The 12,712-nt window shown below is 40.9% G+C and overlaps 3 protein-coding genes across 7 annotated transcripts in view; 1 reads left to right on the forward strand and 2 right to left on the reverse strand.

Annotated features, from left to right (window-relative positions):
- The window catches only part of LOC128412024 (zinc finger protein 420-like), a 278,283-nt gene that overhangs the window by 182,667 nt on the left and 82,904 nt on the right, over positions 1-12,712 (reverse strand). The window lies entirely within an intron of this gene.
- LOC128412027 (zinc finger protein 420-like) overlaps positions 1-12,712 on the reverse strand; it is a 180,203-nt gene that overhangs the window by 84,590 nt on the left and 82,901 nt on the right. The window lies entirely within an intron of this gene.
- LOC128412084 (uncharacterized) lies at positions 256-1,768 on the forward strand. The gene is made up of 2 exons (XM_053384934.1): positions 256-1,305; positions 1,630-1,768. The coding sequence occupies exons 1-2, from the start codon at positions 285-287 to the stop codon at positions 1,680-1,682; spliced, it is 1,074 nt and encodes a 357-aa protein (XP_053240909.1). The 5' UTR covers positions 256-284; the 3' UTR covers positions 1,683-1,768.

Consider the following 12,712-nt stretch of genomic DNA (forward strand, 5'->3'; position numbering starts at 1 on the left):
ATATGCTAGCTCTCTGCGTCTTTATTTTATGCTAAAATAAGCGCCATTTGTAACGGCTGGCTCCGACAAGTGGTGCCCCTTGTGAGGCTGAATAAAAGAATACAACTGAGGTTTTTAAAAGAGAGCTAAGAAGCAAGACTTAAAGCAAACAGTCTGAGGCAGACTATAGGATTTTTGATCCAAGCACTGGATATCATCCACTTACCTCGTCCGGCAAGGGTTGCAAGCGCTAATCATCTTCGGATCCATGGTGAGTCGATCCCTTAAATATTGATTTTAGAAAAATGGGCAGCTCTTTGACTACTCCCCAACAGAAATTTTTAAAAGACTTAAAATTTCTCCTCTCCTCCAACAAATTGGAAGTTCCTGAGGGTGATTTGATACAGCTCATTCTGGCAATTGATGAGCATTGTCCCTGGTTTCCTGCAGATGGGACTTGGGAATTAAAACATTGGGATAAGATTGGAACACATTTTCATGGGCATCCCAGCATTGGTGTTCGGATTTTAAATGCATGGTGCAAGGTTCGATATGCTATGGGTTCTTTATCACCAAAAAATATCTCCATGGCTGCATTGCCAGTACAACCTTCAGCTTCTTTAATTCAGCCTGCTGTCCTGCCATGTGTTCCAGCCCTTGCTTTGCCTGCAGCCCCAGACCCCAAACCTCCGGACTACAGTTCCTCACCAGAGGACCCAATCCTGCAAAAATACCGTGGTCTGGCTGGAAATGACCCTGCTCTTTCAGCAGCAGCAGCAGAACCAGCTACCCCTTTTCAACGTGCAGTCCTTGCCTGTTCCTTATCTCAGGATACTATGGCATTCCCTGTTATTGTGCCCCCTGCTGGTGCTCCAGCAGGAACTCAAGCCCAGCACCAACCTTTTGACTTTAAAATCTTGAAAGAGCTCCAATTGTCAGTTAGGACAAATGGACTGCAAGCTCCTTTTACACAAGCTCTTTTGGAAACCACATTAGCCCAGCTTTTGGTTCCAGATGACATCAAGCTTTTGGCACGTACAGTTTTACCCCCATCAGCTGGTGTATTATTTGCTCACGAATGGGAAACTGCCTGCCGTGGTTATGCTCCAGCCTTGTTACAACAAATCAGAGGAAATAATCCAAATATTACCCTCGCAGATGTCATAGATGCCATGATGGGGCGTGGCCCCTTTGCTCAGGCTTCAGTACAAGCCACACTGCTGCGGATCTTATTGAGGGATACTGCTCTTGCTGCTCAACAAGCAATGAGAAAAATCCCGGAACCCACCAGTATTCAGTCTAGGTGGGGTTCAATCAGACAAGAACCTAGAGAATCATATTCTTCCTTTATGGACAGGCTGATTACAGCAGTGAGTAGACAAATTGAAAATCCTGAAGCCAAACAAATAATTATCAAACAATTGGCCTTTGAAAATGCAAATGAGGATTGTAAGGTTGCGTTGCGCCCGATAATACACAATCCTGCCACAGACACAGCAGCCATGCTTCGCATTTGTCAGTCTGTTGGTACAGCCACCCACAAGGCTCATTTGCTGGCAGCAGCGCAAAATAAAAACCAGCCTGTAGCCACCGATACAACGTTTCCAGCATGGCAAACAAAGATCACTGATACCTCAGTGTGGGTAGAACAGTGGCCTCCACCAAAAGAAAAATCCGCAGCAATGGCACCATCTCGTTTTTGAACAGCTTATTTCTGAACAATTGACTTTCGGCCACATTGAACCATCTTCATCCCACTGGATCCAGCAGACAGGAACGCTTGCTTTTACATTGCCAGTATATAACAATTTGCAATCCACCCAGCGATATCAGTGGGTTGTTCTGCCACAAGGCATGCGGAACTCCCCTACACTTTGCCAAAATTTTGTGAATGAAGCATCGAAACCTTTCCGCATGCGCCACCTAGAGGTGCTGAACACAAGCTGCATCTGGCAGTATTTGCTGCCCCATTGTAGCCAACAGGAAATTTATATGCTCAGACGGACAAGAAGAAGACTATCTGCATTATAGAATGGTTACATTTACCTCATACCCCTTCGAAGAACATTTATTCCGTAACTGAATCCGCATCAGACATTGTTATCAAAGAACGTTCACGTGCTATAACTTTGAGCGGTTTTGATGTTGCATCAATTTATATGCCTTTTTCACAGACTGAACAGCAGCATTTATTGATCACAAATGCTGCCGTACAAATTGTTTTGGCTGATTTTATAGGTCATCATTTTTAATCCTCCAAAGGATGACCGTTTGACATTTCTGACACAGGTCACCTATGTTTTGACTAACCCCTTGTCTCTCACACCTCCCCCCTCTGCACTAACCCTCTTCACGGATGGAACAAGAAGTATGGGAGTAGTGACGTGGGAGGAGGGAGGAAAATGGAAATGTTATTTACCCCTCCACAGTCTTCTGCCCAGCGAGCTGAGCTAGCGGCTGTGATTCTTGCCTTTCAATCCTTTCCTACTCATCCTTTCAATCTTATTGTGGATACTCAGTATGTATATCGCCTTTTTGCTATTTTACCAATATCTTATATAACTCCTTCCTTGGATTCTGACTTGTTTTCCTTGTTTCTTGCCCTGCAAGCCTTACTTCACCACAGAGTTTCCTTTTTATGTTGCACATCTTCGCTCCCACACATCACACCCAGGGTATTTAGCAGAGGGAAATTCAAGAGCAGATTCAGCTTTGAAGAACATTTCTGCCTTTTCTCTCTTTTCTGATGCTATACTAGGTCATAACACCTTTCATCTCCCTGTGAAAGCATTGGCTAAGCAGTTTTCTATTCCTTTGGCCCAAGCTAGGGATATTGTGTCCCAATGTGCTTCCTGTTCTAAATCTCAGCTGGCCATTCCTTTTGATGCTGTCAATCCTAGGGGCACGTCTGCATTGGCGTGTTGGCAGATGGATGTCACACACACACCTGTGTTGGCTCCACTCTCCAAGGTTCACCTCACGGTGGACACCCACTCTGGATTCATATGGGCTACGCCCATGAGGGGGGAAACAGCTCGGCATGTCATTCAGCACACTATCCGCTGTTTCTCAGTCATGGGTAAACCTGCGCGCATCAAAACTGATAATGGTCCAGCATATATTTCTAAAACATTTTCGGAATTTTGTATGTTGTGGAATGTGAAATTAACTCATGGTATACCCTTTAACTCCACAGGGCAAGCGATAGTGGAAAGGGCGCACCTGACGTTCAAAACACTATTGCTTAAACAGCTTGGCGGCCGAAGCATACCAACAGCAGACATTCCTTCGGCAGTTCACCAAGTTCTTTTTGTGCTTAACCATCTTTATATCCACATACTAGGACCCATACTCCCGCGGAATTGCATTTTAGGAAGGAGGAGGCACTGCCCCACCCCTTGGTGGTGTACCGACGCTTGCCTGATCCCACGTGGCATGGACCTGTCCCGCTGATCACGTGGGAACGAGGGTACGCGGCAGTGGACGTCGAGGACAAGCCTTTATGGGTTCCAGCTCGATGCGTGCGGCCATGGCAAGTCCCTTCAACTGCGAAAGTGCCTTCCTAACCATTTGCCTTGCCATCTTTTGCTGCACCGTTTTACAAGGAAGAGAAGCAGACGACACAGACCAGTTGAAACCACCATATTAGCGTTGTTGAATAAGACTTTTAGGGGTGAAAATTATCATAAGATATGGAGGAATAATATTTTTGTACAAGATATGATTAAGTTTACTAGTCTATTGCATGCTTCTAAATGTTGGGTATGTATGCCTGCCCCCATTTGTTTTCAAATTAAGGAGGGGGAAGAATCATGGGGCATATATCCAAACTGTCAATATACATTGAAATTCATGTTTAATAGCTCATACAGTGACCAATCTCAGTGCTATAGAAGCGATACCAGTGCATGGCTAAAAACTAGGAAAGAAACCTACCATGCAAATTGGAGTCTGAATTCTTCTATCCCTGGCTTAGCAAATGCCACAGATGAGCAATTTCATATCAGTTCCTTATTTACTGAAGCCTTTAGTTGGTCCCAACAGAGTAGTAATATCTGCTATTTACTCCAAAGAGAGTTATGGTTGCTTTGTGGCGAAAAAGCATACAAAGCCATTCCTCGAAACCTCACAGGCACATGTACATTGGGTCTCGTGGTTCCGTTGTTGTATAAGGTTGATAAGTTACCATCTTCTCTTAGACTACGGAATCGTCGAGAGGTTAATTCACCCATAAATCAATATATTGATTGGCCCAGGTCTCTCGGGCCTTGCTGCCCTCAGTGGGTGCAGCAATGAACTATAGGGACCTCCATCGGCTAGCAAATTGGACTGAAGGATTATTCAATGATACCATAAAAGCTTTGAGGAAACTCAACCAGGAGTTGTCTGCAATGAGAGAAGTGGTTTTACAGAATCGCTTTGCTTTGGATGTGATTTTAGCCTCAAAAGGAGGAGTTTGTGCACTTGTTCATTCTCATTGTTGTATGTTTATTCCTGATAATAATGTCAGCATATCTGCGACGATCGACCATATGGAAACCATGGTAGCCCACAATCCGTTTGCCCCCCCTCCTTCCGTTGATCCATGGGCATGGTTATATTCTTGGCTTCCAGATGGAAGTTGGCTTCGACATTTATTGATTATAGTGATTATTATAGTAGTTATTTGCATTATTTTGTGTTGCTGTATACAATGTATTCCTTCTTTAATTTCTGTATGTACTGCATGGTTCTCCAGTCCGCGGCCCGCTTCCGGTCTCACAAGAGTCGCCTATCGCTCTCGATATAACCGTATTGGTACTGATATATATGATTCTGATTAAAATATAAAGAAAGAGGGCATGTGGGAGCCAGGAAGTCATGGCAAAGGCTTGTAGCGCCACCTGGTGCCTTGCTGACCTCGGTGACCAGCATGTCTGTGCCTTACCATGTATTAGAATTGTATTGACCTTAAAAGGAGTTGTGTTTCCTCTGGGCAGTGATGACCCTATATGGTGTGGGTGGGTTTAAGCCATGACCAGATGAGGTAACATGAGACACTGGGATGCAGCCATGCGGCTGGAGAGAACAAAGGATAATAAAAAAGGACCGGAGAGGGAGAAGATGTCTGAATGAGCTGCCCTCCGTCCATGGAAATATGCTAGCTCTCTGCGTCTTTATTTTATGCTAAAATAAGCGCCATTTGTAACGGCTGGCTCCGACAGAGTTCTAGTCCAAAAACAGCTGGAGACCCAAGTTTGCTTTAAAGGGAAAGTAGGCTGGCCCTGTGACACCCTCTGCTGGACAAAAGCACTGCCCCAGAATGTGAACCACCCCCAGTACTGCTAATTGGAATTAATAGAGCACAAAACTGAAGTTTGATCGGCACTTCAACCTCTAGTCAGCTTCTAGGTGCTTTCTGCACCACCTAGAGTACCCACAGAATTGTGGCTTCTACTGACAACACACATAGGAGAACAAATGAAAGACAAACACAAGAGGCAGGAAAAAACCTGGAAAGGGCCATACCAAATGGACATCCGGTGTGAAGAGGTCACTTTCCCCACTGCTGAACAATGCCACAGGTAGAGGAGATGGAATGCTAGAAGTGTCTCTGGGGCAAGGGGAGCTGCTGGGAAATTGAACTACGGGCTCAAAATATTACTTTTTTAAAAAGTTGCTTCCATTATAGGCATTGCCATTCTAATGACATGCATGCTGTGAAACACAAGAGCAGTCAAGTACAACATTCCTGGAGTGAACATGTTTACACATGGGGAGGGATGTTTGTCCACCCAGCAGGTAAACTTCCTGTTTCCTTCTGGGCTGGGACAGACTTCCTCTGCATGTGACTAGAGGTGGGTGTGGCCTCACCTGTGCAGGTAATGACAAAAGCACAGGGCAGGGCAGCCATCTCTCTCTCTCTTTCACCACATGCATCGAAGACACAACATCTACTAAGCCAGAGATGCCCTCTTGGCTTCCAGCCAAGAAAGGAAAAAGGGACTGTCTTCTTAAGAGATAGACTCCAAGTGTATGTTACTTCATTAAGCTAAGTCTGCTTTCTGGGATCTGATTGTGAACAGAATGTGAGTAAACTCTTTTTATATTTTTGTAAAAGACTGTGTCGTCTCTTCTATTTTGTGAGGGAATAAGGGGAAAATACCAGAACAGTTATTATAGAGGCTTTAGCGAGCCTGAGCAAACGCAGACACTGCAAATTTAAAATAAAAGGGAATGTTACTCTGCTGATATTGTGGAAGTTGAGCTGTTTAACCCTGTAAGCTCAGGTTCTCCTGACAGAGGAAGCTGGTAAAGTGTGACTGAATGAGGTAACTGTTAGGTGGATTTGACTGACCCAACCCAAAGAGGACTCCTTCATGGTTCCTCCTCATCCTGGGGAAAAGTGACCAGAGGGGTGCTGCAGGGTTCTGTCCTGGGCCTGTTGTTGTTCAACGTCTTGATAAATGACATGGATGAAGGAACTGAGGGGATGCTCATCACATTTGCAGACGAGACCAAACGGATCATGATGGCATCCTCTCTCTTCTTCAGCAACAGACAGGGAGACAAAGAACAGTGCAAAAGGAGTGGTGATCTACGCAAAGGAAAATCTGCAACCGAAACAAATCTTTAAAGATGACCAAGGAAGATATTTGGCAATTGAAATTCAATTCCAAGGAGAAAAATTTTTGATAGTGGGAATATATGCACCAAATGAAGGGAAAGCAGAATTTTTTAAGAAGTTGCATGAGACTTTAATGGACTATATGGATTATAAATTAATCATGATGGGGGACATGAATGGAGTAGTTTCAACAAATATGGATAAAGCACAAAGACAGGTAGTTACAAAAGATGGAAGACTACCAAAAACTTTTTTTGAAATGACTGACAATATGGACTTGATTGACATTTGGAGAACAAAACACCCATTAGAGAGAGAGGGAACCTTCTTTTCTGAAGCCAAAATGACATGGACTCGGATTGACCAAATTTGGGTGACTAGCAGTATGGCGTCGAATATAAAGAAAGTGGAAATCTGCCCAAAAACTCTCTCCGACCATAATGCAGTAAAGATGGTGATGAAGCAAACAACAACTGGTTCCTTCAGATGGAGAATGAATGACACTTTATTTAGAGACGAGGAGATCTGTAAAAAGGCCCAAAAAACTCTGAAAGATTATTTCGAAATTAATTTAAGGACTAAAGTAGAAAAAAGAATAGTATGGGACGCAAGTAAAGCCGTGATGAGAGGGTTTTTGATACAACAAAATACATTAAAGAAAAGAAAGCAAAACGAGAGGAAAGAGAAAATTTTGGAAAAGATAAAAGAAGGGGAAAGGAAATTAAGACTGAAGCCAAAATCGCAAGAGATTTTAAGAGAAATTAAACTGTACCAAACACAATATATGGAACTGATGAATCAAGAAATAGAATGGAAAATTAAACAAATGAGACAAAAGACTTTTGAATCTGCAGATAAATGTGGCAAGTTATTGGCTTGGCAAATAAAGAAGAGACAAAAACTCAACACGGTAACAAACTTAGAAGTGGAGGGAAAGAACATATGCAACCCAGTGGAAATTAGGAACTGTTTTCAGAGCTACTTTAGACAACTGTATACACAAGGGCCGCAGAAAGAAACAGATATACAACAATTCCTCGAGAAAAATGGGCTGAAAAAGATTTCGCAGGAAAGTAAGACAATTTTGAATCAGGAGATATCAGCACAGGAAATAGAAGATGCCATTCAAAACACGACGTTGGACAAATCACCTGGACCGGATGGATTGACTTCCAAATATTACAAAGTTTTGAAGGAAGGGCTTATACAACCTCTGAAGGAAGTCTGCAATGAGATTATTGAGGGGAGAAGGGCACCAGACACGTGGAGGGAGGCCTACATTACACTTATACCAAAGACAGAGACTGAAAAGACCCAACTTAAGAACTACCGACCCATCTCGTTACTAAATGTGGATTACAAAATCTTTGCTGATGTTTTAGCAAAGAGACTGAAAAGAGTTTTGATGGAGGAGATTCATGGGGACCAAGCGGGCTTTCTCCCGAAAAGGCATTTGTCGGATAATGTAAGGAATATAATTGACATTTTGGAGAAGCTGGAAGTGAATATAAATACTAAGGCTGTTTTGATATTTGTGGACGCCGAGAAAGCCTTTGACAATATATCTTGGAGTTTTATGTTGAAGAACCTCCGGGGGATGGGGGTAGGCCAAGGGTTTGAAAATGGTATAGGTGCAATATACTCTGAACAGAAAGCAAAATTAATTGTAAATAATGTGGTAACAGAAGAGTTCAAGATTGAAAAAGGGACACGTCAGGGGTGCCCTATCTCCCCATTACTTTTTATATCGGTCCTGGAGGTTTTGCTTAATATGATTAGGAAGGACCAGTTGGTCAAAGGGGTTCAGGTCGGAGCTAAACAATACAAATTGAGAGCATTTGCAGATGACCTAGTACTTACTTTACAAGAGCCAGAAGCTAGTACGAAAAGAGTTTTGGAAATAATTCAAGAGTTTGGTCAAATGGCAGGATTTAAATTGAATAAGTTAAAGACTAAGGTATTGGAGAAAAATTTAACACAGATTGAAAAAGAAAGGTTTCAGAATGAGACGGGGTTGACTGTGGTTAAAAAAGTGAAATACCTGGGTGTGAATATGACAGCTAAGAATGTGAATTTATTTAAAGACAATTATGAAAAAACTTGGACAGAAGTGAAAAAAGATCTGGAGATTTGGTCAAACTTGAAGCTTTCCTTGTTAGGTCGAATTGCAGTTATAAAAATGAATGTATTGCCAAGAATGTTGTTTTTGTTTCAAGCATTACAAATAATGGATAAAATGGACTGTTTCAAGAAGTGGCAGAAAGATATATCTAAATTTGTCTGGCAGGGCAAGAAGCCCAGAATAAAATTTAAGATATTAACGGATTCAAAGGAAAGAGGGGGGTTTGCCCTGCCAGACTTTAAATTGTACTATGAAGCGGCAGCTTTCTGCTGGCTAAAAGATTGGCTGCTTCTTGAAAACACAGACATTTTGGATTTGGAAGGTTTTAACAATATTTTTGGGTGGCATGCATATCTGTGGTATGACAAGGTTAAAGCGCACAAAAGTTTTAAAAACCATATTGTCAGAAAAGCACTATTAAATGTCTGGGTTAGATATAAAGATTTGCTGGAAAATAAAACTCCAAGGTGGCTGTCGCCAATGGAAGCTAAGGCAGTTAAAAAGTTAAATATGGAGTCGAAATGGCCAAGATATTGGGAAATTCTGGAAAAGGAAGGGGACAAATTGAGATTGCAGAGTTTTGAAAAATTAAAAGGGAAGGTGAGAGATTGGTTGTACTATCATCAAATAAATGAAGTGTTTAAATTGGACAGTAAAATTGGCTTCCAGGTGGAAAAATCAAAATTAGAGACTGAACTGTTAGAATCCAGTACTAAGAATTTGTCAAAAATGTATAACTTGCTGCTGAAATGGAATACACAAGATGAAACGGTTAAATCAACTATGATTAAATGGGCTCAGGACATTGGTCATAATATTTTGTTCGCTGACTGGGAAAAGTTGTGGACCACCGGGATGAAATTTACGGCATGTAATGCCTTAAGAGAAAATATAATGAAAATGATTTATAGGTGGTACATAACCCCAGTCAAGCTTGCAAAGATCTACCACTTGCCTGACAATAAATGTTGGAAATGTAAGGAAAAGGAAGGTACATTCTTTCACCTCTGGTGGACGTGCCCGAAGATTAAGGCATTCTGGGAAATGATTTATAATGAACTGAAAAAGGTATTTAAATATACCTTCCCTAAGAAACCAGAGGCCTTTCTCTTGGGCATTGTCGGCCAAGGGGTGTTAAAGACAGATATAACTTTTTTTATGTATGCTACAACAGCAGCTAGAATACTCATTGCAAAGTACTGGAAGACACAGGATCTACCCACACTGGAAGAATGGCAGATGAAGGTGATGGACTACATGGGCTTGGCAGAAATGACGAGCAGAATCCGAAACCAGGGAAAAGAAGCGGCGGAAGAAGAATGGAAAAAGTTTAAGGACTATTTAAAGAAATATTACAAAATTAATGACAGTTAGAATGATGTTGGACTGAAGTAAATGGTTACTATTAGTAATGGTTAAGACAAGGAGAATAAGGATGATTAGCTTAAATTTATAGCAAAATAAGGGAAGATTTGCTGAACAATTGATTAGAATTTGGAATACAGAAACGGGAGGCATGAGGAAGTCGAAGAAGAAAGGTTTAAGAAATTAGGACATGAAATGGTACTTGTTTCTTGTTTTGTTTTTGTCTTCTGTTTGTTTATGTATGTTTTGTTTGTATGAATATAAAAATTGTTTAATAAAAATATTATAAAAAAAAAAACAAAGAACAGTGCAAAAGCACAGCAGAGCGGAAGAGATAAGACTGACTTCTGTTCTTACACTTCCCAAGCCTAGGAAAGTAAACAGGGGCATGTGACATAGTAGCAACAGGGTGCTCCCCCACACGCAGGGGAGAGGAGGAGGACCCCGAGCCATGCATGAAAGCCCTTATATAGACATTTTTAATTGCCCGCCCTGGAGTCCAAGACCACCCCCAGAAACATCATACATCATAGAAGAGGTGTAGCCCAAGGACACCCCCCCCCAGATACATCATACCCACATCACAGAAAAGGCTGTCAGCCCCCTCCCTGTCATAGACTTTGGAAAGAGATAGCTGTGGCCACTCTGGTGGCTTTTGTTGTTGCTGCTGCAGGTAATAAATAGTCTTGTGGTCACAAGGAATTGGGCAGAGCGTTTTCCATCACTGGGTCTGCGCTGACATCTGTAGAAGGGATATCCTGTAAGCGGGAGGGTGGGGCAGGACTGTTGGGACTTGAAGAGACAGTTATAAAGGGAAGAGATAAAAGCCAAAAGGGGGAGAATCTCCTTCAGTTTTCTTGGGAAGTTGCAAACAATACAAATCTTGGCGAGTTAAGCATTTTATTCATTTCAATACTATTATCCCATTTCCATATAATTACTACTGTTATTATATGCTAAAATTACAAAAAAGTAAAAATATAAAAGGAAAACAAAAGGAAAAAAGAAAGATTGCCAGTTAAACAATTTTTTCCAGATAAAAAATAAATGGACTTGACAGAACAACAGCGGATTTTTTTTAAAAAAAATATTATTAAATAATACAAAGATATTATCAGAACCACACAGATTGTTACTGGACTGGAACCTTAAGGACTAGGAGGTGAAGGAGGTGATGGTGAAATGGACACCCGATTGTGGATATCCAATGAAGATGAAAAATGAGGGAAATTATGGGAAAAGACTTAAAATTCACCACATGCTATTTGATTTTTAGATGGTACCTGACCCCATCCAAATCAGTCAAAATAAATAAATATCAGCAATAAGTGTTGGAGATGCAGACAAAATGAGGGAACCTTATTCCACATGTGGTGGACATGTCCCCAAAGGGAAAATAAAATAAAAGAAATGCTATTTATTTTAAAGAAAACCAAAGCCTTCCTATTTGATATTCTAATGATAAGCCTACCAAATGAAAATAAAAGAGAGTTTCTTTTTTAAAAATAAAATATTTTATTAAGATTTTACAAAAACATAGGTTTACAAAATACAAAAAAGACATATAAAAAGAAAAAGATACATAAAAAAGAAAAAGAAAAATACAAAAAATGAATAGATAAAAAAGAATTAAAAACAAATCCATTTTTGTTACTTTAAACTCATTAGCTTGTTTCCTTGACCTCCTCACACCTCCCCTTTTTGTATTCCCATTTAAAAAATCATTTCAGCAAATCCTTACCCTCTTTCATTTATCTTTACTCTGTATCTTAACCTATTATAACTATGCATTTTCATCCATTATCAATCCATATTTGCATATTCTTATTAATCTTATTACCAATACCACTTATTTTCAATCCAACATCGTTTTAACATTCATTAACTTTACAGTGTTTCTGCAAATAGTCTTTAAATTTCTTCCAATCTTCTTCCACCAACTCTTCTCCCTGGTCTTGGATTCTGCCAGTCATTTCCGCCAGTTCCATATAGTCCATCACCTTCATCTGCCATTCTTCCAAGGTGGGTAGTTCTTGTGTCTTCCAGTACTTTGCAATAAGTATTCTTGCTGCTGTTGTTGCATACATGAAGAAAGTTCTATCCTTCTTTAGCACCAATCGGCCGACTATGCCCAGGAGAAAGGCCTCTGGTTTCTTCAAGAAGGTATATTTAAATACCTTTTTCAATGTTCCCTCTCTTCCTAAGGTGTTTTTAGTTCTCCAAATATCAATCAAGTCCATATTGTCAGTCAGTTCAAAAAAGGTTTTTGGTAGTCTGCCATCTTTAGTTACAATCTGTCTCTGCGACTTGTCCATATTTGTAGATACCACTCCATTCATATCTCCCATCATAATAATGTTGTAGTCCATGTAGTCTAACAATGACCAAACTGCGGGAGGCAGTGGAAGACAGGAGTGCCTGGCGTGCTCTGGTCCATGGGGTCACAAAGAGTCGGACACAACTAAACGACTAAAGAACAACAACAACAACAACAACAACAACAACTAATAATAATAATAATAATAATAATAATAATAATAATAATAATAATTTATTTGTACCCCGGCCATCTGGCTGGGTTTCCCCAGCCACTCTAAGCGGCTTCCACAGCAACCAAAAATACACAAAAATGTCACACA

The sequence above is a fragment of the Podarcis raffonei genome, chromosome 4, assembly GCF_027172205.1.
Source record: "Podarcis raffonei isolate rPodRaf1 chromosome 4, rPodRaf1.pri, whole genome shotgun sequence".
Taxonomy (NCBI): domain Eukaryota; kingdom Metazoa; phylum Chordata; class Lepidosauria; order Squamata; family Lacertidae; genus Podarcis; species Podarcis raffonei.